The 25,085-nt window shown below is 43.0% G+C and overlaps 1 protein-coding gene and 1 long non-coding RNA gene across 2 annotated transcripts; both read left to right on the forward strand.

Annotated features, from left to right (window-relative positions):
• The first annotated feature begins 4,216 nt into the window (after positions 1–4,216).
• Positions 4,217–9,239, forward strand: LOC148056828 (uncharacterized). Its single transcript, XR_015702284.1, has 2 exons — positions 4,217–4,347; positions 4,733–9,239. It is a non-coding gene; the product is annotated as an uncharacterized LOC148056828 (long non-coding RNA).
• A 3,576-nt stretch (positions 9,240–12,815) lies between these two features.
• On the forward strand, positions 12,816–24,697 carry CALM1 (calmodulin 1). Its single transcript, XM_087747501.1, has 6 exons — positions 12,816–12,985; positions 16,130–16,160; positions 17,086–17,229; positions 19,318–19,424; positions 20,928–21,063; positions 21,278–24,697. Exons 1-6 carry the CDS (start codon positions 12,983–12,985, stop codon positions 21,304–21,306), a joined length of 450 nt encoding a protein of 149 aa, XP_087603627.1. The 5' UTR covers positions 12,816–12,982; the 3' UTR covers positions 21,307–24,697.
• The last annotated feature ends 388 nt before the right edge of the window (positions 24,698–25,085 follow it).

Raw genomic sequence — 25,085 nt, forward strand, 5'->3', positions numbered from 1 at the left:
CATGAAACACTGAATATATCAAATAATTAAATTTGATATTAAACATTAAACCCTCACGTGGAGTATCTGAAAGAACCTGGTCAGAGAGCACTGGACTCTAACACATATGAAAACATGATATTACAATCAAGCAAGGTCAAATCAGGGAGAAAACCCTTCTTCTAAGTGGGAAATAACTGAAACGGTGAAGACTCCATTTGTTGTTACACAAAACCAATTATGCTAAGACTTTTATTGTGGCGCTAAGTAGTATTTCACATCATCAAATTCAGTTGACAGTAATCTAAATGGCAGTTTGTGCTCGGTGTTTCTTCCCAGCAAGTGTATCAGGGTAGATGTGAATATTTGCAAATGACACGAAATGGAGAAAATATAATGTAGAGTATTTTCTAGTACAGGTACCACTCAGTGAAATCAGACATCCTCCTAAGTGTTTAGATTCCAGGCACTACCAGATTTTCCAGCAACTGGTAAAACTCTGCAAAATTTCACTGAATGCTGGCAAATTTGCTCCACTACAATATCTGATGATATCACAACCACTTAGATCAACCACTTTCCTAACTCACCTCAGACTTTTCAAAAGCAAAGTAATGAGGTCTTCCTGAGGAATCCTTTTCAACTAAAAATAAGTTTGCACCAGTTAAAGAGAAAATAATGTATAATACTACTTGATGTACTAATTATAACACTCTTGTGTTCTTGTGCATTTGTTCTTGGCTGACCCAAAAGTCACTTATCAAGTTTATCTGACATAAGCTTTTATTAAAATAGAAAATAAAAACAAACAAACAAACAAAAGAGCATCATTTTAGCAACTTTAATAGCTCTGCCAAACTTTAATCACTTGGGCTGCAAATTTCCATGATGATTGTCTGCTTTGGCCTGTACAAACTTCATTCAAAATTGTTCACAATAATAGTCTAATAATAACAGCTACAGAAAAGCCCATATATAAATTAATAATTTTGCCTTTAGAATAGGGCTTGACTAGCTTGCAGCAAATACAGCATAGTCACACTCCAAACAAAGAGGCTAAAGCAAAATTCTGAACAGCTATTCACTAAACGGCACCCTCTAACCTGAACGCTGAATCAGACAGCAGTCACAAAGAAAAAAATAGCACAATGATGTTGTTCAAGGCTGTCATATAATGTAAACAACCGACTTCAACTTTAATGCTTCCCAGCTTTTCCATGCTCGCACTTGCAACTGTAATGCTTTTAGCTGACTGTGTGTTTACATGTGTACACTTGCATGCATACATAAATGCAATAAATATACATATCAAATAGAAACAATGAGTCAAAATGGTGCAAATCTTAGAAGAAAGAACACATTACCTGAAAAGGAAAAATTCAAACTATTCTCCTAATATGAACGTGCAGTTCCATATTCTGTTATTTGGTAGTACCATTCAGGCTCCATAAGATGGCAGACCTGCATATATTTAACAGACGTTAGTGTAATGACATTGCTGTAAATACATTGCTTTTAAAATGGTTGCTTTAAATGGATGGTGCATATTTTTAGTCAAAATGTTTTGAATGTGATATATTTAGAACCATAACGAACTCTGCTTACTACTCTGTATTACCTTTCCCATACTCACTGATGGCTTTGGACATGGCCTACATAGAGCACCCACAAAAAAATAAAATGTAGCATTATCACTCAGACTTGATTGATTTGGAATTACCTGAACTTGATCAATGTAACTCTTTCTAATAAACATGTAATTGGTATTTATTCCCATTGATTCATTCTAGCAACTTGTGCTCAAAGTAAGCTAATTCTTAGAATGTAATTTTTGTCCTGAACATACTAAAGCTCTTGAGTTTATCTTTTAAACAGTCTGCTTTACAGGAGACTATTTGGGGCAACGATGATTTACTTGTTAACCCTGAAATTGGTATATTTATTTCCCATTGAATGATGATGTCACTTCTAAAAGATTTTTTCAGGTTCTCTGAAATTAATGTAGTTCTATTATTTGTACAATCATTATAGTAAATTAATACAACAAATTGGCTTTATGACTAATATACAATGTTTAAGGCTGTTCTGGAGAATACTGTGTGATGCCTTTACCAGTGCTTTATACCCATTTTCTTTCCGTTTGTTAAGACCTCAAGCTGTTTTAGACCTAAGATTTTCAAACGTGAAATTTTCGAAAACGCTATCATACTTTAAATGACCAAGGAAGAAATGGAATGAGCTTGCAACCTCGCTTTTATGTTTCACTTTAGCAAACCCTCACTCATAAATGTTATAATTATAATTACACAGGCATATAATTTTCCCATAAAGGTTTCATTGCACTTGTTCCGCTTGGCTAGGACTACAAGGAAAAGTGGCTAGATTGTTTTTAATATTTTGAAAGAATTCTTTGGAAAAAAGACAGTAAGAAGTGTTCATGCCAGCAGGAAAGCAGTTTGTACTCAGTAAGGCTGTGAAAAGGAAATCATGATAATTTTAAAATAAAAAATGTTCTACTTCCTAGTGAGCAAACGGAATAAAGGAAACAAATTACCATAGAATTTAACTCAAAATCCTTCCAAGAGCACATCAGGAATGTTATCCTGAAAACTGTAGTTAGGAAGCAAACTTTCACTAGAGTCAAGAAATTGGGCCGTTATGTTCATATGCAAATTTGCAATTTTTTCATATGTAAACATGCTCTTTAATAATTGCTTAGCAGTGAAACCTTATTTAAAATACTGCTCCCTGACACATTCACAGGCTTCTTGCTGACTCACTCTTCAAGAATGGGATTTTGAAAAAGAGCAACGAAAACACTCCAGTAACAGAAATACTGAAGAATTTAGGTATTATGAGTGTCTGTAACCTACTTCTACATTTAGACGGTTACTGTACCTAGCTTTGCAGATGTGTCAGGAAGTTTTTGCTGGTTTGAAACTCCCATTGTTTTTAAAGCGGTCCTGTAAGCCTCTTACTGGCGCAGAGAAGGCTTTGTTATTTGTTTGCTTCTGGTTTATCTATGCTTATTTCAATTAGAGACATCTAAAAACCCCACATGAATGGTTACGGCACGTCTGCAGCTCCTCATGCAAGAGGGCCACAGCGGGTTTTGGCCAGGCCCAAGGGGCCCGAGACACCCAACCGTGTCCAGAAGTCCCCGATGGCGGCAGGCCAACCTCGCGTGCCTCTGCGCAGCTTCGCGGTTCGGGTCTAATTTTGCACAAGCATCTCTGTGTTGAAAGATTTTGCAGCGTTTCAGCAAGATATTTAAGAGATCACTCATCGCTTTATCGTGCATATCCTCCTCCAACTGTCACTCAAACTGTCACTTCGAGCAGCAGTCCCAGAAATGCTTCTCACACCGACAGCGGAAGGGCAGAATAAGCAAATCTGTACTGACACATTTTGTACCTCTGGCACCCTGTGTTATGGAGAAGGAATGAGAAAAGTGGCTTTACGTTTCTGCTGCTTTTTTGATACAGAAACCCAGCTCTAAAGAGATAACTGACTGAGGAAAAGCTGCTTCCTGCCAGTTCTGGCTCACGAGCCAAGCAATTGCTATTGCTGCAAGCTACAGCAGCATGAAGAGGCGGGAAATCTACCGCTAGGGCTGCTGATTCTGCCAGGAAGGGCCGAGAGCGCTACGGACCGCGCAAGCCTCCGCGGCCAGGGCCGGGCCGGGCTCCGGCTGGCCGCAGCCGCTGCTGCCATGCCCGCCACCCGCCGCCGCCGGCGGCCCCACAGCAGTCCGCCAGCACACGCACTCCAGCATCTTCACTTGACGCATTGCAGGTACACCGCAACCAATCAGAGGGCTTGACTCTTACCAGCTAACCATTGCAGAGTCGCTTTAGCCAATCAGACGTTCCTTGACAAACTGCTGCCTCAGATGCCTCAGCACCGCTTCCGTCAGGCGCCTCCGTGCCAGGGAGTCGTAACCTTCCGCGAGAGGATATAGGCCCTGTCGCCAGTGAAGGCGCAGGCGAGTAGCTCGCCGCTGCTGGTCGCCCGCCCGCCCACTGAGGGAGGCAGGCTCGGCTGCCCCGGCGTTGATCCCGACGTCTCAGCCGCTGCCTTTCCCCCGCTGGGGTTGTGGGACCCGGCGGGGCGCTGCCGGCGGGCCCGCTGCGCGGCGGCCGCCTCCCCCGGGCAGCCAACGGCCGCCGCCCCGGCCCGCTGCGGGAAGGGGGAACCAACGCTTCACTCGGGAGGCTGCAGGGGGCTCTGGGGAAGCACGGCGTTTTGTGCTGTGCCGCCCGGGCCCCTGCTGTTGGCTATAATGTTAATCGCCATCGGCAGTCCCTGCGCGGAGACCGGGAGCCTGGAGAGCCACCAGAGCCGAGCCGAGCCAAGGCGTCAGCTCAGGCAAGTTTTAAAGTGACTCCAGAGGAGCTGCAGAGCTGCCTGTGCCAAGCCGGCAAATGGCATTTGCTAGAGACGCAGCTGAAAGCCCTGCAGTGGCTTTCAGTTAACTGTGAATGTCAGCCATAGCACCTTTGGGAGCGACGAGCAGTGCCCGTAGCGCTGGCTGCCGAGCGCACACGCCAGGGAGAAACGGAAGTCCTCCAGCAAGGGGCAGGTGATAAGGGAAGCCTGGTGTCTTACCGAATTACTTAGGTCTCCTGTAGCAAACTGAAGCATATCGACAATAATTTCTCTATATCCTTCCTTTGGGGTGCCTGGTTAAAAATCCACCCCCTTCCCCATACCAGCAGACCAAGTAATAAATACACTTTGCTTTGAAGTGCAGGTTCAGATGTAGCTGCGTCTTCACGGCAACGCAACGCTGCGGTTGCTGGCCTGGGACAGCGGTGCGAGGTCCCCTACCTTATCGAACATGCAGCTGGAACGACCTGCACGAGGGCCTGGCACGGGTACCTAAAGAGGTTCGCTCTCTGAAGGACGCTCCTTGGCCCCGCTGGAGCCTGAGGGATTGATGTGAGGATCTTGGGAGAGCTGAAATTGTAACGATAACATTTTTTGCAAGAATTAAGCTAGATGACTACTTGGCACCCATGGACCCATCATGGAACAGAGTTCATGTTTTTTGCAGAAGCTTGTGGGCCAGCAGTATGTCCCTGAGGAGAGAACAAGATGAGATAAACTAAAGAAAGAAGTGGGAGGAGGAGTAGGAAGATATCTATGTTTAAGTGATTTAACCCCATAATAATAACAAAATAGTCTATTTTGAGTCTTTTGCTTTTTGCTTATTTGATGCTGAATATCTTTTTTCAGTTATATTTTAGTTAAGGAGATTGGTGCTCTTAAGCACTTAAAATAGAATATGGAGATAGAGACAGCAGAAGCAGAATGGATGCCAAAGTGAAATGATCTGGAGTGCTGAGCACTGCATCAGCCCACACACAGGCCCACCCCAAGGATAGTGATGCAGAGAAGTCTTAGATGGTGCTCCCTGCTTGGAAAAATGATGTCAGTATTGGCAGACCCAAAACTAAACTGAAGGCTAACCAAAATAAACTCATTAAATGTACTTCCCTTCTACATAGCATAAAAATCCCATTCTCAGTGCAGCGCACCTTTGTGTTAGGCTTGTGCTCTTTAACAACGCTGCTGACAGCTTCACAGCCAGCACATAACAGTGCACTTACTAAATATAAGTACTTCATTAGCATCTAGCATACTTCTGCTACCACAAAAATAATAACAAATAGCCATACTGTGGGGAAGGTCAATGCTGCTTGCCAGGAAAGGTGTGCACAAAGTGCTAGATGCCTGGGACAGACCAGATTTTAGGCAGATTCTTATTTCACAGAAGCTGACAGCCTCAGAATAAGGCAGGCAGAGCAGAGATTTAATTAGGTAGCTGATGTGAACTGTACCCTCACAAAAATGTTGGGAAGAATAGCAGGCCCCATGGGACAGCTCCATTTTCCAGGTTTACAAAGAGAGACAGGTTTTCTCAGTACCATTTCTGGAATTTCAACAATGATGTGAGGTGCTTTAGGAGGCACATGCATGCTCTCAGGGTCAGACATTTTTAGAGGCTGGACTTCACGCATCCTAGTGCCCCCAAAGATAGGAACCTGAAGTTCTAGACAAAGAACTGGATCGAAGAGAAACCTTAAGAACCTACATTCTGGAGGCATCAGATGTTCCTGTTGTTTTAAAAATTCTTTTCACTAAAAGACTTCTAAAAAAGACAAGCCCTCAGTAGAGGATTTCCTAGGTACTGCCATGCCAGGTTCCCAGGGGAGAGGCAGTCTGTTGGCTCTCCAGCAATAGGTTGCGGAGATTGGAATTAATTTTTATGGTTTCTTGGAACTGATACTAGAAATGCATTTTCAAGGTTGTTGAAAAACTTAGGGTTTTTTTTCCCCCGAAAAATGGTGATCAGGCAGTTTGAGAAGTTGTTTCATTATCAGGTGGGTTTCTTATTGGTGCAGGCACAAACAACATAAAATAGCTGTCTGAAGAAGCGTAATGATTCCATAGCCTTCTTCATGTACTTAAGACAAATGAAGAAGAATATGGCCTGGCAATGATTCCGGCTTCCAGCATCTCTAATTTGGGATGTATGTATAATACTTCTCACCTCAGGCCAGCTCCATAGTATGGCGGATTAGAATACTGGATGTCTTTTGGACAGCAGTATTTGACACCCATTAAACTCAGGTGGTTTTGATCTTGTAGCTTCTTATCCCAAGGAATCTGACAAACTGATAGAAACTCCTCGTTTTGGGTGTGTGAGAGAAAGGAAGGGAAGAATAAATCCCTAACTGATGCAAATGAACATGGATTTATTGACTTCAGGGCATGTTTACAGTTGCTGAAAATCTGTACCAGAAACTATGATTCTGATTTAAAATTATGATCACCCTTGAACTGCGTATGTGGAGTTGTTGAATTTTTTACCTCTAGCTGTCGCATGAAGACTTACGACAGCCCTACCTGACCCGAAGAAAATTTTTTTAACGTAGACCTACTACAAAATTACAGTTTGGGGTTAAGTAAGGGAGACTTGGCCATTAGAGGATGTATCTGTGGATTTTAACATACCTGTTTGCCTATGTCATATATTCTCATATTCATCAAATTTAGCTAGGACTTTTATTGCAAAATTAATGTCCCAGTTTGCCCCACAGGAATATTCAGATGAAAATTAATTATTCATGGAAAAAAGAGAGGTGTAAAAAACAATGCAAATGGCTCATTTAATAATTTCTGTTATGTAAAAAAGCAATCCTAAGAATCTTTGAAGATTTTTTTTTTCTATGTTAAATAGGACAAACCAAAATGAGAAACAATGGTACTGGAGTTGAACGAACTGATTTCCAACCTTTCTTCAGGACTTAAATGCTGAAGCATATTTGTTTACCATTGTTTATTATACCATTATAAGCTATATATTGGTTCAAAATCTGTAGCTAACAGCAACAGCTGTTCAGCTTTTATCTATTAGTTCTAAGACAGAAACTTGAACCTATAAAGTAAACCGGTTTTTGGCCCACTCACTTTTCCAGCATATTCTTAAGAAATGAAATGCAAACTCAAGCCATTACTAATAAGGTGAATCTGACTAAGAATTGTTTTATTGTTTGTTACATTGTATCATTTAAAATTTTGAGGAATCCATCTACTGAAACTAGAAACAGAACTCTTCCTATCATTAGAATGACTGTTTGCATGCATATCTTTCTATACAGAATATTTTAAAATATATTTGCCGTAAAAATAAATTACTTTTCTTTGACAGACGTATTAATCGTCAGGAATATAGTTCATATGCATGTATCCAACAGTGAAGAAGCATGACCTAGGTATGCTTGGCAACATTATGTAAAAATATGAAATACTTAGCAAACACATACATAAAGATTCTGTCCTCTTCTGCATTTGATTCTTGAAATACAGTGGATACAATTTGGCTTTTATCCGTAAAAACACTAACGATAACAAAACATAAATAATAGAAAAATGGAAGAAGTAACTTCTGTTTATATAATGAATCATCCAATGTTTACCTTCCTATGAAACTGGCAATTACAAAAACTGAGAAGGAAAATCCTCGTTTCACATACTCCAGTGTTTCTAAAGAACTCTTCATAGGACATGAGGAAAGGTTGGGTTTTTAAGACTGTGTGAAAAATTTTTTTCTTCTTTCATTTATTTTACATTTCAAGTGTAAAAAAAGTAGGGAAAAGTACTTTGATTTAAAAGAATTATTTTATAATGTTTAATCTGCAAGATGAATGACTGAGTTTATGTATGGGAGCAGGTCTGTAATTCCCACCTGTGCAAGTCTTCTTAAGATAGGATCTTTAAGGTTCCTAACTCAAACTGCCCTGAGTTTAAAAACACGAAACTTTTCAAATTATTGGGCCTCAAGGATGCCAATTTACATAGCTATGTAGAAGAAGACTCACTAATTTAATTGCAATGTGTAAACAATTTAGTTCCAACCAATGGCTAAATCAGTTTTATATCACCATCTAAAACTTTGCAAGACAATGGACACTCAACGTAGGTAGCAACTACTATTATTCAATTACATAGATGGCCTTCTAACACTTAATGCTCAGTGAAAATCCATAATTGTATGTGATTTTGATACGCACCAGTGGGAATGAGGCAAATTTAAAGAAATCATGAGCACGTATAAGATTGGGGAGTTTGGGTTGGTTTTTTCCCCTCTCTCTCTTTTAAAAAAGAAACAGTAATCTACAAGAACATGTATGTTCCCATTTAAAAGAGCTACCAGGTCTGGAAATGTAAATGTTAAGATTAAAGCAATTTTTATTTTCACATCTTGTATAAATGTGGTCAAATTCAATTCTGTTCTAGCTTTTTATTTCAATGGAGTTCCACCCACTTATTTGCAATCTTAGTGAAGCTCATAGAGTATTTTTGTAAGGATACTGGCTTAGATTTTCACAGCTGCCAATGGCATTTAGAAACATTAATTTTGTGGAAAACAGTCTCCCCAAAAAACATTGCCTATATGAACAGAATTTTATAGAGAAGGTAAAAAACTATTTTCTGATATACCAACAGAATTCCAATTGACTTGAAAAGCAGTACAACAAATTCAGACTCAGTTTGGGTAGCTCACACATATAACTGGCAATATTATAGCCATGAAAACTAATTATGAATTTGTTCCAGTTGCACAGATGTTGCACACACATATATGCTTGATTTTGGCTTCTTATACTTCTAACTTATTATATACTGGTTATCTATGCTTATCACCATAATATCAGCCTCCCAGCTGTGCATTAAATAATATGACAAACTTCTGTCCATCTGTTCTCACATCCGTTCTCCCAGGGCAGATGTCGGTGAAATGTTTTAATTTAGATTTTTTTTTAACTTATGTATATATAATATGAGAAAACAATTGATATGTGTGAGGCCATGTTCTTCAGTGCTTATGTTAACAAAGCCAAGGTTGAAAAGCACACCTTGCATGTAAGTAGTAAGGTTTATTATTCTTCTGAGTTCTTAACACAGTTCCTCCTTATATCTTAGGCTGCTCCCAAAGAATGGACATGTGAAGTCTCTGCAGAAACAGAGACCAACGCTGTAACCTTACTATCATATTAAGGCAAAATTTAGAAATTTAATACTAGGTAGAATGGCTGCAAGTCTTTCGCTGCAACTCATAAATTTATAAAATAATCTTTTGTTAACGTTACAGCTTAAACACAAGTCAACAAAAGCATGCTTAGTGATAGAGAATAAAATAACTTAGAACAGTAAATCTATCCTGTCAGAAATTCATCTTAATAGCTATCGCATAGCCCTCTGTTCATAAAAAAGCTCTGTAGCAATGGGATGGCCAAGTTCTATGGTTTTAGGCACAAATACTGAGTAATTCCATGGCCCAGTCCAGCTCCCACTGAGATCCAGGAGATTTTGAATGAGACTGTAGAAGATCCTGGCAAATCGTTTGACATTGTATGTCATTGGAATGACAGGGCCATTTCTTGCCTGCCCACAACTGAATGTAAATTTTAAGAGAACAAAGAATACTGATCAAAATCTAGCTGTACAACTGAGTGAAAGCAAATTTACAAGGAGCAGGCAGATGTCAGTTTAGATGAGTTTTTTTCTACATTAAATAAGCAGCAAAACATGAGTATTCTGCTTTGTTTACATTTATCACTGCCATATGTCAAATTAGGAAAAAAAATTCCCCTTAGTCAGAATGTTATTTTGGAGCATTAGCTGTGAAATATTTTCAAATACAGAATGATGCAATTTAACAGAAACTACTGCAGAACCTAACTGTGGCACCTTAATTGATCATCCTGAAATTCTTCTTAAATAAAGCAAGATAACTATATTCCAAACTCCTTTAAAAGTAACTTTATTTTAAAATTCCATTTTTAATGTAAATGAATTATTAGCGTGAACCATCAAGAGTTAGCAAAAGTAGACACAAAAAGTTAAAAAAAAAGAGAAATAGGAATAAAGGCACAGCAATCCTTCTACTCAAAGGCCCTGTTAATCTTTGGCAACATTCATTGAATGTGACTGTGTGGCTTTTTACTTTACATTTCCAAGTTTCTTCACGTATGTCCAAACGCTGTAATGCTGATAGTTTGTAAGAGAATCTACATAAATTTTAATTACTTGTCTCATAGTCTCTCCTCAACAGATAAAACTAATCCCTTCACTTTTTAATAAGTGAAGGTTTGGATCAATGGAAGAACATATTACATGCACTTAAAATTAACTTTAAAAAGACTGAAATAAGGCACCCACATTCCAAACTGTCACATTTAAATGTTGGTAAGATTATTCTCCTGATAATACCTTCAGCCATTCCACGTTAGAAACATTTTGGCCAAAGACCATGAGACTGCATTAGCTATATATCTTTGCGAGGTAACCGTACAAATTTCTTAGCCCAGTATTTAGATAGAATTCAGTGTTTCAATAATGAGATCTTTCTTCACCTGTGTAAGACCAGCACAAGGAGGTGAATGATTTGTACCTGAACATTGTTCTCCACACATCCCTGTGAGACTCAGGGAGTTCCAAGATTCACTTACCCAAGCAAAAGCTCTTGTAGCCCACATTAATCAAACATTGTGCCATGTGCCATGGGAAAATAAGAGCTTAAAATTGTTGGTCTTGTTTGAAACAAAAGATCAATTTGCGTGTTCTTTCATAGCAAAAAAAAAGTCACTGCTTAGTAGTTAAAAAAAAATACATTAAAAATAGGAGGCTGGGCATTCTTCATCTAAAATGGAAGCTGTCTATAAACCTATCATTTGCAGAGCAGCCAGCTGCAGATTGGGTTTCTGACACCATTTCATATACTAGTTCCTACACAAACGTTAGGATGGTTTGGGGACCAAACTATGACACATTAAATATGCTATTTTGTTTGCTATGAGAAATCCTTCTAGACTGTAAACAGGTAACTGTTGTGTTTGCCAACCTATCACTGTGTTCCAGAAAGGCAAGCAAATAAATTGTAACTTCAGTGGTAGAGCTACTGAAATGGTTACACAAACAGAACCCAACTGATTTTGTCTTTATTTCAAACACTGGAAGTATGCACAATTTTTAAAAAACAGAAAAAGAGAAAAATGTATTTCAAAAGATTTAGTGCTATACTGCAAGCAGATCATCACAATTATGACCACATTGGAAATACTGCTAGCCTCCCAATCCAGAGAGGCCCAAACTAAAACCTTAACTAAAAATAGCTTGAGCTACAAGGAAGCTCAAAACCTAAGGGTACCTGTCATGAACGGAACCAAAATCCTGGATTCCAATGTGGGTCCGTGCTTGTTTGTGCTTCCATACCTATTAAAGGAGGTACAGTGTGAATGCTACAATATTTATCTGGGTTATTATCAGTTGGTGGACAAAATCCTTAAACCCAGAGCAGACAGAGGAGAAATGAAGAAAACATTTTGCATGAGGACATGCTTTTGCTGCCTCTCCCTTGTAGGCTGCAGCCGTGCTGCTGGGAAGGGGCTGAAGTGACAGGTCAGTTGTAGACCATCTGATTCTGGATTGCATTCTACCGTCATCTAGATTTTGGTGCTTGACAGAAGCTCCACGATTAAAAAAAAAGTCATCTGCGCTCGCTTCAGCGTGCCAGCTTTACAGTCTCTGTCGTACCCCCCGGTCGTTCAGGTTTCCCCGAAGCATGTGCTTTATTAACGCGACCCCCCCCGTGCCATCCTCCTCTCCCGGGTGCCGCTCCGGGCTCGCCGGGGAAGTGCAGGCCCCCGCACCGCCAGCGGGGATGCTGTCTAGGGAAAAAAAAGCACCGACTCGGCCGAGGTTCCCCTCACCCCGGGGTCCCAGCCTAGGGAGCGACGGGGAGAGGCCTCGGCGCGGTGCCGCCGGGGACCCGGCGGGGTCCCCGCGGTGCCGCAGCCCCGCGGCGGGCAGCCTCTCTCCCCGCCGGCCCGGCCGCCCCCCGCGGCTCCGCCGGCACCGGCGCCCGGCGGAAAATGGCCACTGCCGGGGCCAGGCTGCCCTCGCCCCTCGGCTTGGCGGCGGGCGGCGGCCGTGTCGCCGCGGGAGCGGGGCCTCTCCCTCGGGCGCGGGGGGGCCGCTCACCCGCCCGTCCCTGCGTGGCTCTTACCTCAGGGGCGAGGAGACGGGGGAAGGGGAGAGGAGCGCGGCGGGGGCAGGGCGGGGGGCACCGCTGGGCCGGAGCCCGCCTCCGCCCCGACTCCCGCAGCGGGCAGGCGGCCGCCGGCCGCGCCTCTGGGGGCGAGCGGCCGCGGGGCTGGGGGAGCGGGGGGGAGCGGGCCCGCCGGGGGAGGGGAGGGGCCGGCCGCGGAGGGGGCAGGGCTGCTCGCCGCAGTCACCCTCACACATACCGCGCCGGGGAGGAGAGAAAAAGGCCCCGCTCCGGCGGAGGGATACAGCCCTACATATATAGCGGGGCGGCGCAGGCTCACACCCCCAGCACTTCTCCGAGCCGCGCCGGGGAGGAGGCAGCAGCCGCCGCCGCTCGTGGTCGCGCAGTTCGTGCAGCCGCCGCCGGGCCCGCCGCCGCCGCGCCATGGTAGGTAGCTCGACCGACCGCGGCGCGGGGTGCCCGGGCCGCCGCGGGGGCTGGCGCGCAGGGGGCCGGCTGCAGGCTCGCTGCGGAGCCGGAGCCGGAGCCGGGGACGGTCGGGTCGGCGGAGCAGGGCTCTCCCCGGGGGGGAGCGGGGGGCGGGGGGGAGCCCCGCGGCAGCGGGCGGCGGGAGGCCGCAGCCCTTCCCGCCCGGGTCCCCGCGGGGCGAGCGGGGCTGGTGGCTGCGGATGTCCCCCCGCCGCGCTGCGCGGGATCGCGGCGGAGCTGCGGCCCTTCCTCTTCCGCCGCTTCCTTCCCCTTTCCCCGGGGCCTGCCGTGTGGGCGCCCCGGCCCCGCGCCCGCCCGCCGCGGCCCCGCCTCGCCTTGTCCCGCATGCGGCGCTCGCTCCCCTCCGGAAAGGGCCGGGCGCGACTCCCCGGGGCCGCGGCCCCTCCGCCGGGCAGGGCGCGTTGCGGGGCGGGGGCCGTGCCGGGCGGGGCGCGGGTCTGCGGGCGAGGATCCCGCTCGGCTCCGGCACCAGCTGCACTGCGCAGGGAGCGGGGGGGGGGCGGCGGCCCGGGGGAGGGCACGGCGCTGCAGCTACTGCGCCCTCGCCCCCCCATCCCCCAAAAAAACGCAGCAGCCGCGGCGAAGCCCATCGCTGCCTGCATTACATCATGTCTCCTCCTCTTCCTCCCCGGCCCCCGCGCACCCCCCGGCTGGGGGGGACCGGGGCGCAGTGCGCGTTGCTCGGCTGGAAGCGGCCCAACGCCCGCATGGGGGGCTCGGCGGGGGGAGCGCAGCCTCCCCTCTCCCCCGGGGGCTGCGGGGGAAGAGCCGCTGCCCCCGCCGCCGAGGGGAGGGACGGGGATGGGGAAGGCTGGCTGCGGAGCCGAGGCGCCCGCCCGGCTGAGGGATGAGGACGCGGTGTGGCCGGCGGCTGGGGCGGGCGGGGAGACGGGGACGCAGTGCAGCAGCGGGTGGCTGCCGGCCGGGAAGGGCCCCCGCTGGGCCCGGCGGGCTGCGAGCCGCCCGCTCCCGCGGCCGGGCGGTGCGAGCCTCCGCCTCGCCTCCCGAAGGGCATCACCGGTGGGCTCCGGGAGCGGCGGGCATCATCCCCCGGCCGCCGCGGTGCCGGCCCGGGCTCCTCGCGGAAGAGGGCGAGAGGAAGGGCTGGGATTTTCCCGGCGGTTTTTCGCTTCCTACGAGAGCGACGAAACAGTTGCAGGCTGACCTCTAATCGCGTTTTGGCAATCTGGGTGTTCCTCGGCTCTGTCTCTCCATCTCCCCTTCCCGTCGGGGAAGGCTGACATCACCAGGACAGGATCTGATGACTTGGCTGGGTGGGGTGACGGCTCCAGCCCTGGGTACCTTTGTCCTGTAGCTGGGGCGAGCGGGCAGCCGCTGCGCCTGTTGCTCGGGAAGGCGAAGCCCATGGCGGTTTAGGGTCGGGTTGCGCCCTTCTGGCATCGCGGTGTGTGCGAGGTGGTTGTTTGTGTGTTTTGTTTTGGTTTTTTTTTTTTTAAATTGGAAATCCGATTTTTAGAAACATCTAGTGAGCCCCGGCTAATGGGGCAATGAGCCGGTGCTGTGGGTTGGAGGCTTTCGCCGAGGTGTGGCTCTGTTTCCTGTTCTGCAGGGCATTGAGTCTGTTATGTAAATTCCTTAGATAATCTTTAAGTAAAACCTCGCGTTTTCTGGAAAATCAGAGTGCAGAAAGTAAAACTGGATTTTGAACACAAATTTTCTGCTGTTATTAAAGAAGATCTATTGAATTTGAACTGTCTACAGCTGTTAGCATTTCTACCCTTTTCCCCCCTCACAACCCACTGTGCACATGGGGAATTAACTTACAGACATTAAAACATCAAAAAAACCCCCAACATCTACATACAGGTGAAATCTGGGTATGTCACTTAACGTACACAGCGGGCTTTCAACCCTACCCTATTGCCCTGTGCAAGAGCTTAACAGATTGTATAGCCTGTTAATTCTCCATTGTATTTGTCGCTCTTTACTGCGGTTAAGTGGTTTTTTTTTGGTACTTGAATAATGGTATTTTAGGACGAAAGGGTTACAAGATGCCTGCTTTCTGTGACCTACAAAATTCTCTGTTACATTAGTAAAAGCTGTCCAATAAAATGAGTTTAGAAGGAGTTAGTACCTTGTATTCTCCCGTGTCTGTGACTAGGTGTGTAAAGTCCAGGTGTTTTTTTCTTTTTAATTACTAGGAAAATACATATTTTTCTGTAAAGAACTGGTTAGCTCCTTTGAGTCCCAACAGTGGAGCTTTTTGTGATGCTGTATCCATACAGAAGGGAGAGGCTTCTGGAAGGATGTGGCTAGCACAGTTGAGCTCTGGGAAAGCCCATTTAATTGCCCACTGAGCTGTGTACCTTTGGATGCAGCAGTGGCCTCTGAGATGTGCAGAAGGTCATAAGCAGGCATTTTAAATCTTGCCACTTAAAATGATGTATAAAACAACCCGTATATCAGTGTGAGGCACCTTTAAACTGCTTGACTGAATGGAAGAATAATGTGGTGCTCGAAAACCGGCATTTTCTTTGTCAGAGATGGCAAAAATCTCCATAATACCGAGTGGTAATTCCTCCTAATATTGCAGCACAGTCTTTTCTGTTAAGCTTACAGTAGGCTAATACTTGATGCAGTGTAGTGGGGGAGGGCGGACTTCAGGAGTGTTAGATCACTAGGTGGCACGCTTGTCATTAGCCCCACGCTAATGGCAGTGTGCAAATACCCCCACGCAGTATTAGGGACACTGTACTGCTGGAAGTGACATTTGATGTGATGTGAAACCCCAAACACATGTCGTGAAGGATTTCATGCCTCTCTGACCAATTGCAAGGAGCCTGCCCTGTGTCCTTCACTTGACCAAATCGGATTCTCCAAGTCAAAGGATGGCATGTCTGGTTCTTCATGTGCAGTTTCAAAACAAGTTAGCTTGTATGCTTTTGGAAATGGCTGTGTGGTGTAGGTGAGTGGAATCTCCTTGCAGAGGCAGAATTCCATGGGTTGAAAGTGGCTTTGTAAAAGTAATGATAAATCACTACTGAAATCTAAAGGAAGTGTCTTGTGGCTTGACATAGCTAGAGGTAAACAATATTCTAAAATATTCTATTCTTCGTGTAGGCTGATCAGCTGACCGAAGAACAGATTGCTGGTAAGTGTCTTGATGAGAAATGATTATTTTTTTGCTAAGTCTTTTTGACTAAAAGAAAATATATTATCTCAAACATAATGGAAAAAAATCTTTTTGACAATTTCAGATCTGTACTAGCACTTTTTTAAAAGCATTTTTAAAAAAAAAAACACATTCCAGAAGATTGCTGGTTTATTGCCTCTTAATTTAGACCACTTGTTCCTTGGACTACAGATAATGATTTTTTTAGACTTTCAGACTTGAGCCAAGTCCTTCTAGATTTCTTGCAAACAGAAATAATTGCTAGACTCAAGTGAACTTCTTGGAGTAAAAGCAGACCTAGGCACTCTTTTCTTTTTAACAAAGTGGAGATAAAATTGAAATGAAATGGCAACAAATAAACCTAAAATGGATTTATTACACATTAATATAAGGCAATGTCTTTTAAATAACTTGTAACAGTGTGTCTGTAATTCAAACTGGTTAGGAGAAGGAGCATTATTTGACCTTCTGGAGACCAGTCACCCACTTGTAGCTGACATCAATTCTTATTGTCTGCTACCTTAAAAATAAGTTGTAAATGACAAAACTTACTGTTCCTGTAAGCCTGTTAATAGTGAAGGGAACCCAGTGGGTGCCTTCACCATTATCTCAAGCAGCTGCTGTTTATGGTGCAACTGTGCCTCGAGCAAGATGATGTTGAAATGCATTATGGAGTTGTAATGCAGATAATAGCCACATGAAATAAGTTTGAATATACTATGCAAATGATGTGTTGGTACTGTAAGTAATTTTTTCATTTAAGTGTTAATTCTCTCAATACGTGGACAGTTAGATAAAATATTTCTTAAAATGATACCAGGCATTGTCAGTGGAGTGCATTTTTAGTATGCAGTTTTGTCATGCTGGTGATGTTACTAAACACTGGGACTGTTTCTGCCTCTAGAATTCAAGGAAGCCTTTTCCCTATTTGACAAAGATGGTGATGGTACTATCACAACAAAAGAACTGGGAACTGTCATGAGGTCATTGGGTCAAAATCCAACAGAAGCAGAATTGCAGGATATGATCAACGAGGTAGATGCTGATGGTAAGTCTTGGAAAGGTAGTTATTAGCACTGTGATCATCTTTATGTACGACTACCACACCTGGGCTTGGACTGCATAGAGAAGATTCTGTGACATTGATCTCTTGAACCAGTTTCAAAATACTTGATAGAATCTAAGTTCAAAGGGGTGTCAGTTTTTTTATTGCTCTCTGCACAGCAAAGATGCTAGCAGTATTAGTGAGAATCTAAGAAGGGGGATGAGCAGAGACAAAGTTATGCTGTTTGTCTTTAATGTTGTATGGGTCACAGACTTCCTATTACTATCTGACTTGCCCTGACCTGCTGTTAACCTGCGTTTCCACCCAGCTTTTCTACACATGTTTCGTCAGCCTGTGTTGGTCTTAATAGCTGTACTAAGTCTGTGGTTTCGTCTAAGGCCAAAAATGTGGTAGGAGTGGAATAGTGCTAAACTTCCAAGAATTGAAAACACAACAGGGAGAGACTGTGTAGTCTAACATAGTGTATTTGGTCACTAATAGATAGGGGGAAGGATTGGAGGCAAAAGCAGAAAAAGCATCCTGTATCAAGTCTATCAGAATTCTTTTAAATGGATGCCAGAAAGGATAACTGCACATTTTGTTTCTGAGACTCCAGACAGGTTAGCAGTTATAAAATGGAAAAATGCTTTCCCGTGCTCAGTGATGTCAAGGCTTTGATCTTGTATGTTGGTTGTAATAGTGATTTTTCTCTAATATCTCTGTAAAAGAAGAGCGAAAGTATATTGGCAAGAGTATAGATTATCTGATTATCAGACTACATTAATTACACTACTTTCCTATAAGTGTAAGTTGACCTTAATTGCTAACTCTTGGATGCAGATACTGAAAAACTTTAGGGTTTGCAGTGCTATGTAGAGTTTGTGTATAGTGCCTTCTGCAGTCTGCAGTGCTGCAGTGGTAGATTAAAAATGAAAGGAGACTGAGGATTTCAGATAAGTATGCCTGCCCATCGGTTTAAATTTGTTTTATGGCAGAATGCTTTGCTATTATTCTGCTGTTCATTGAGGATTTTTCAAAGCTGAGTACAAGACCTATATTCAGACTTAGCTGGTAGATAAAGCTGGCCATGGTGATAAATAGCTGTGTATGTCTCAATCTGGAATCCCTAAGCTGCAAAGGTTTTCTTAAACTGCATTTATTTAGCTTCTTTGCTGTACTTACCCAATGAGTTTGTATGTTTCCCTCAAGCAGTGGGTAGATCTTAGTTGCACAGTGAACTATTTAATGCATTTTTTGGTATATAGGGCTGAATCGTAACTATACAAATGTAGTTTCTGCTGGTTTAAAGAACTTGTTTCTTCACCATGCCACTTTTCTCATAGCTTTGAGCAGCCTGAGGTTTGAATCCTTACTTTAAATGACGAATTTAAAAATCTTCAGGGTGAGGCCTGGATGTTACCAGGGATTTTCAGTTTTGCACTGAAATACCTATAAGAACACCTACTGCTAAGCTTATCAAACATACCAAATGGTTGCAGCTTTTCTTATGTCACTAGAATTTGGAGATCCTTGTTGCCTGTTAAAATGGTGCATTACTTTTGTGGTGTACAACGTAGGTTGATAAGGAAGTTGATTTTTAACAAGGAACAAGTATTTATGAGCAGCTTAGTGAAGTGTAATTTTTCTCAAATGTTAGCTATCCTGGATTTGTAGTGCCAGCTTTATAATACATTCCTTTCTGGAATCTCCCACAGCAATTAGGAGATTCTAAAGAAACTATACAATTAATTTTGGGGAGTGATTTGAAGTAAAGACAAGTCTTAGTATTGGTTAACCTTGGAGCATCAGACCAATATTTTACTTGCCACTTGGGTGGCAGATGGTATGGCTTGACCTGGAGAGAAGGCAACAGTTGATTTTGTTGTGCTGAAACACTGCAGTGACAGCAGCTACTGCACATTGTAATAGCAAAAAGGTAGTGGTAGCAATTGAGGGAGAAGATCCAGTTCTTCTATAAGAATAGTTTACAGAGAATCTGTCAATCTTATGCCTGGCTAAATTAAATGCCAGTTGTTTTTTTAATAAAGAAAAGCATGGAAGTTTAATTTTTGGAAGTTTCTTTTCATTAAGGCAATGGCACTATCGACTTCCCTGAATTTTTAACCATGATGGCCAGAAAAATGAAGGACACGGACAGCGAGGAAGAAATCCGTGAGGCATTCCGAGTCTTTGACAAGGTATTGATAAAAGTACAAATATTCTTTAGAAGCAGTAATGATATCCATTTTTTTCCCTCAGTATTTTCTCCCTTCTTGTCTAGAAGGAAAAAAAAGGTCCTCTAGTAGAAACAGAGGAATTGGAAGCAGAGCAGGGACTGTTTTGGAAACAGAACCAGGACTGTTGCAGGCTGGTTCCACCTGCTTTACACAGCAGGTCTAAGCTTTAGGCTCATCCATGAGAAAAACTTTCTGGCCTTTCCTTAGGAGCAAAGATGAGCAGAACTTGGTGCTTGTGGGGTTGGGGGGGGTGAAGGGGTGGGGTTTTTATGTACCTTCTGACTTCAGGGGAATGGGGAAATGTTTGCATGGATGCACAAGGTTTCATACTCTTTTATGGAAGCTTTTGAAGCTAAAATATCATCAGTATTTAGGGGTACAGGAAATATTGCGTGTTCTGTTTTCAAGGTGTGGACTTTGAGGTTGCTTTTGGGAAAACTTAAGAGCTCAACTCCCTCTGTCTTTAAGGATACCTGGGCATACCTGATCGAAGTCAATTATTTCTAGAACAGGGGTTCCCCCCTTTGGATTGCTTGGGTATGACAGATGTTAAGAGAATTGTGTTGAGCTGTGGATGGTGCAGCTGCTAACCTGATGCATGTGCATGTGTGGAAGAAGGCCTTATTACTACTTCTTTTTATGGCAAAAAAGTGGCAGTCTCTAGTATTTCACTGGAAAACGTGCTAGAGGAAGTGTTTGATTGCTTGGTTAGTACTTCATCTACTCTATGGGTTATTTCTGCAGACTAGATTTGTGTTTAAAGCCACTGAGGTAGCTTGCCTACTGGTGATGGCCATAGGAAGTCCTGGTCTAAGCTAGTATATTCTTCCTGTAGGTGGAAGAGGACAATTTCTGATATGGCTAGGGATGAGCTCTAGGTTTGGATATTACTAATGGGAACACTGACTTAGAAGTATCATTCTTTTTTTTTTTTAATTTGCCACAAAGCTTTTTACAACTCCTTATGAGTAGAATTTAAATGCTTTCTTTGAAGTTTAATTCTACATGATCTTATCCAAGAAGCCTAACCTAGCCACCTGCAGTCTGGTGGTAGAGGTAGTATGACACAGAAGAGAAAGCTGACTTCATTCTTGCTGGTGGGGAAATTTGGTCTTTTCTTTTTTGACCTTGCTTAGGCAGCAGAGACTAAACAAAAAACATTTTGCTTCTGGGCTTATTTTTGAAAGATCTTTAAAAGCATTAAAAGTACCTTATCACAGCTACAAATCAGGCATGCTGTTATTCTTACAGTACAATAATTGTATAGGATATGGTGGCATGGATGCTTTGTAAGGCAATGGAACTAGTACGTATTGTAGGGTTATGCAGTGTACCAGGTCTGTGTATTTGTGCCAAGTGCCGTAACGCTAGTTCAGAAGCAGTTACTGGAAACCTAGATGTAGTGTCAGAGTTAATCACTGTCAGGATTGTTGATCGTGATCTTGTGCAACTCTTTCCTCACAGGATGGCAATGGCTATATCAGCGCAGCAGAACTACGTCACGTTATGACAAACTTAGGAGAAAAGCTAACAGATGAAGAAGTAGACGAAATGATCAGAGAAGCAGACATTGACGGGGATGGGCAAGTCAACTATGAAGGTAAAAAGATGCTTGTCCTGACTCAAAACCATTACTCAGATTGAGTGAAAGCCTGTTGCATAGGGCATTAATTTCTAGTCCTTGAGACACCAGTTTATTTGGTTGTCCGCTTCTGTGAACAACAACCTAGATGCAGTGAAAGGGGCTTTTTTATGCCAAGTGTGTTTAAAAGACTTACCAGTTGATAAATCACAGTGACTTTCTGTCTTTTCAGAATTCGTACAGATGATGACTGCAAAGTGAAGAGACCTCCTTTACACCTTTTTTCCTCTAGAAGAATCAAATTGAATCTTTTACTTACCTCTTGCAAAAAAAATGTTCATTTATTCATTCTGTTTCTGTATAGCAAAACTGAATGTCAAAATACCTTCTGTCCACAAACTGCATGTAATGGTTGGTGGTCCTGTCCCCAAAAGACAAAGTTAAACATCAGTTTTACAATATAAATAATTGTACTACCTTGAAAATAAAAAAAAAGGAAGCACTTAGTGAACTCAAAAGTTCCATTTGCTAATGACTATTACACTGTTTGGGCTGGCCAGTTTTTCATGCATGCAGCTTGACAATTGAGCACAGTCAGACATTTGTATTAAAAGGAAAAAAACAACCTAAAAGATCCACTCTTTTGTTCAGCAGTGGATTCTAGTTCAATTTGTAGTATAAATTGTCATAGCTGGTTTACTTTAAAATTGGTTTATACCTCAGGATGGTATGCAGCAAAATGGTTGAAGGATGCAAAACTTAGAGAAAATGCCCTAAAGGTTGAATGGTTCTCCTGTACGTAGCAGTGTGCTCCAAAAATACGATGATCTTAACTATGGATGGCATGTCTGTGTTAAAATACTGGTTTAACATTGTCTGCATTGCACTATAGTGAAACGGGTGTCGGGCTGTTACCGTTCACAAAATTTTTAAAAGAAACCTTCACCAAGGGAGCATCTTTGGACTCTCATATTTTTAAAACCTTCTGTACCATGACTTGGAGCTGGCGGAGTAGCCTGTGGACTTCAGCACAACTATCAACATCGCTGTTCAAGATACTACAATTTATGTCCATTCCAAGTTGTAAATGATAGTCTTTTTTTCCAATAAAAGACCATTAACTTAAAGGTGGTGTTAAATGCTTTGTAAAGCTAAAATATATATATAATTGAGATAATAAACCAAAAAAAGCAGTAGGAGGGAAGTGTTTCTATGAATGACTTGCTGCTAAATTATAATGCACATGTATGCAATAAGTTATCCCCTATCTTTTCAAGATGGCAAGAACTGACCTCCTGTAACCCAAGACCTTTGCTATAAATAAATGAACTTGTGCTTGCCTTTCATATTACGACAATGTTAATTTAGTTGGTCTCAAAGTCGTGTAATGCTGACTCGTCAACTATCAGCACAGAAGTAACACCTCATTTCACTAAAGTGGAGAGCTCTGAGCATGCATGTCAATACTGGGGAAACATGTATAGGTTGCTTATGTTTTTTTGACAGGTTATAGAAACTAGTTGGAGAATTTAAACAGCATGGACTTCATAGATATCTATGAATCTCAAACATGCCAAAAATGCATTTCTCTACCCACAGAAAGAAAACAAAAGGACATTTCTTTTACAATATGTAAAAAAAACCTAAGCCTTTTTGGAAAGTGGGGCTATTATGTCTTGACTATCTTAAACACTTGCATGAATTTTGTGGGGTGGAGAAGAGGACTAGGGTTAATTTAAAAACCATCTTGTTACTTCTGCTTTGCATGCACTAGCAGTGCTTAGTCATTCCAGGTCTCTGAGTAAGTGTTCTCTGATCCTTCGGCTTCCCCATGAATGAGTGGCAAAGCAGCCGTGTCCACTCTTCTTTGTTTGAAAGAAGAATGCTTTTTTTGCTTTTTTTTTTTTTTTTTTTTTAAATAGCAGAGCCTCCATGTGGAAGGCTTTTATGTTTGGGAGGGAGGGACTACAGCTTAATTACTTGACTGTAAGTTTGTTTCCAAACGTAAGTGGAGTTGCAAACCTTAATTGCTTAATTGCCTTTGGGTTTGGAGAGTTGATACTCTCTTGAAAGAGATGTAAGTCTCCATTCATCCTGTCTAACTGAGGTGCCTGTGTTAAGAACTTGGTTGCTTGAAATGCAGGTCGGTGGGGGTCAAGAGACACCTCCAGAAGGCAACTGAGACTATCTGCCTTCAGTGATTATTTTTTTTTTATTTTATTTTTTCCTGGAGGGGTGGGGGGAGTTCTGGGTGACTAGGGACCCAGACACCTTAACCAAGTGCCTAAAAGTTAGATGGGCTGAATGTAGGCAATTGTTTAGGTCTCTAGTTGTTGCAAAGGCTTTTTGCTATGGCTGTGTATGCTGTCTTAGCAAACTGGCCAGGATGATGGGAATGTCTGACTACCATTTGAAAGTGGAGTCTTGCATGGCAGCTGCAAACTGCTACTTTGGTAGTGCTTGAGAAAGGCTGCAGTGATTCTGTAGACCAGCTTTTAAAGAGAATGTACTCAAGAGACAGGCAAGGTAGGAGCAATGGTTGCTGCTCTGAACTAATTCCTTCTTCTGCCTGAGTGTGCAGAGAGATCTTGTCTAGTAGGTAAATGCTTCTTACCATCTATCTGTCATTCACTCACGGTTGGTAGGGTAGTTCATTTAAGAACAGCTGCTTTTAGCTTATTCAGTGTGCTCTGTGCTTGCTAGCAAAGAGACCTCATTCCTGCAAGAGGTTCTTGGCTTGATTAGAAATTGTCTGGCAGTGTGCAGTGTTGGTATGCCCTGTAACTGAATCTGCCTGGAGGTATCTAATTATTAACTGACTTCAGTACCACATCAACCTCGAGTAAATGTATCCTCTGTACAGGACTTTAGCTCTGTTCCCTTCTGCATAGTGAATATCTAGAGAAATGAAATGGTGTCATCAAGGACTTCTTTTTTTTTTTTTTTTTTTTTTTTTTTTCCTCCCCCTCCCCTCTGTGAGTGTGTGTGTGTGGCTTTGGCTTTTTCCAAATGTGAAAAGTGTGGGCTGGATACACTTGGTGCATGGCTTAGAAACATGGGACTGGAAAGAACTTCCTGGGTCATCAGATCCAGTCCCCTGCTATTGCAGGCAACCGTGTCATATAATCCTTTTAATAAACCGATCAAGCTTAACCACCTGCTTGTAAGTGGCTTGTTTTCATGGAAGTTCTGTAACTCATGTTGCTCTCAACTGATGCAAGTAATATATGAAATATGAAGTTAATCAAAAGGTCCTCCAGCTTAGCTTTAGGTTTATCATTACACTTAACTGACTTTCTCAAACCTGTTATTCTTTGCACAACACTCAGGAAAGTGTTGAATCTTTACACCCCCTTGCTATGAATAAGAGTTGGTGTGCTTGCTTATTTTTTTTAATGGAAAAGATGGATGTCTGGCTTGTTGAAATTTGTTAGATATGTTAATTGTCAAGGCAAGAAACAATTGAGTTACTTGTATTTGATACATAAATTTAAGGCTAGAGTATACATAACCATTTTTAAAATACATCAACTTGCAGTGTAGTTTTATATTTAATACTGAAATTGTACTGCTAAAGTTTAAACTGCTGTTAATCATATTCCTCTTCTGATCATAATGAAAAAATAAAGGGTAAGAAAATGCTTAACATAGATTATTCATTATCATGCTTATTTTATTAATAATTCAGGCACTGAAACGTCTCCAGGTATGGGGCATTCGTTTTGTCGGGTGGGATGGGGCGAAGGCGGGGGGGTTTACTGATGTGGTGGAAAACTCATCCCCAACCATTTGTCACATTTGTGCAGCTTCAGAAACACAGATGCTATCAAAAACTGATAGAGAAATTACCCTACACCTTACTGATGCGTTAAATGCACGTGTGGGTATGAGTCTGACCTGCGGGCAGCGTATGGTGCTGCAGCTGCCAGCCCCTGCGCCCTGCCCAGGTGAGCGGGGAGGGGGACGAGGCTGTGCCTTGGCCCCTATATTGCAGTACGCGTGTGATGTGAATGCAGAGCCTTCTTCCCAGGTGACACCAT

The sequence above is a fragment of the Nipponia nippon genome, unplaced genomic scaffold (assembly GCF_047370975.1).
Source record: "Nipponia nippon isolate SJK-2023a ecotype South Korea unplaced genomic scaffold, ASM4737097v1 scaffold_11, whole genome shotgun sequence".
In the NCBI taxonomy this organism is placed as follows: domain Eukaryota; kingdom Metazoa; phylum Chordata; class Aves; order Pelecaniformes; family Threskiornithidae; genus Nipponia; species Nipponia nippon.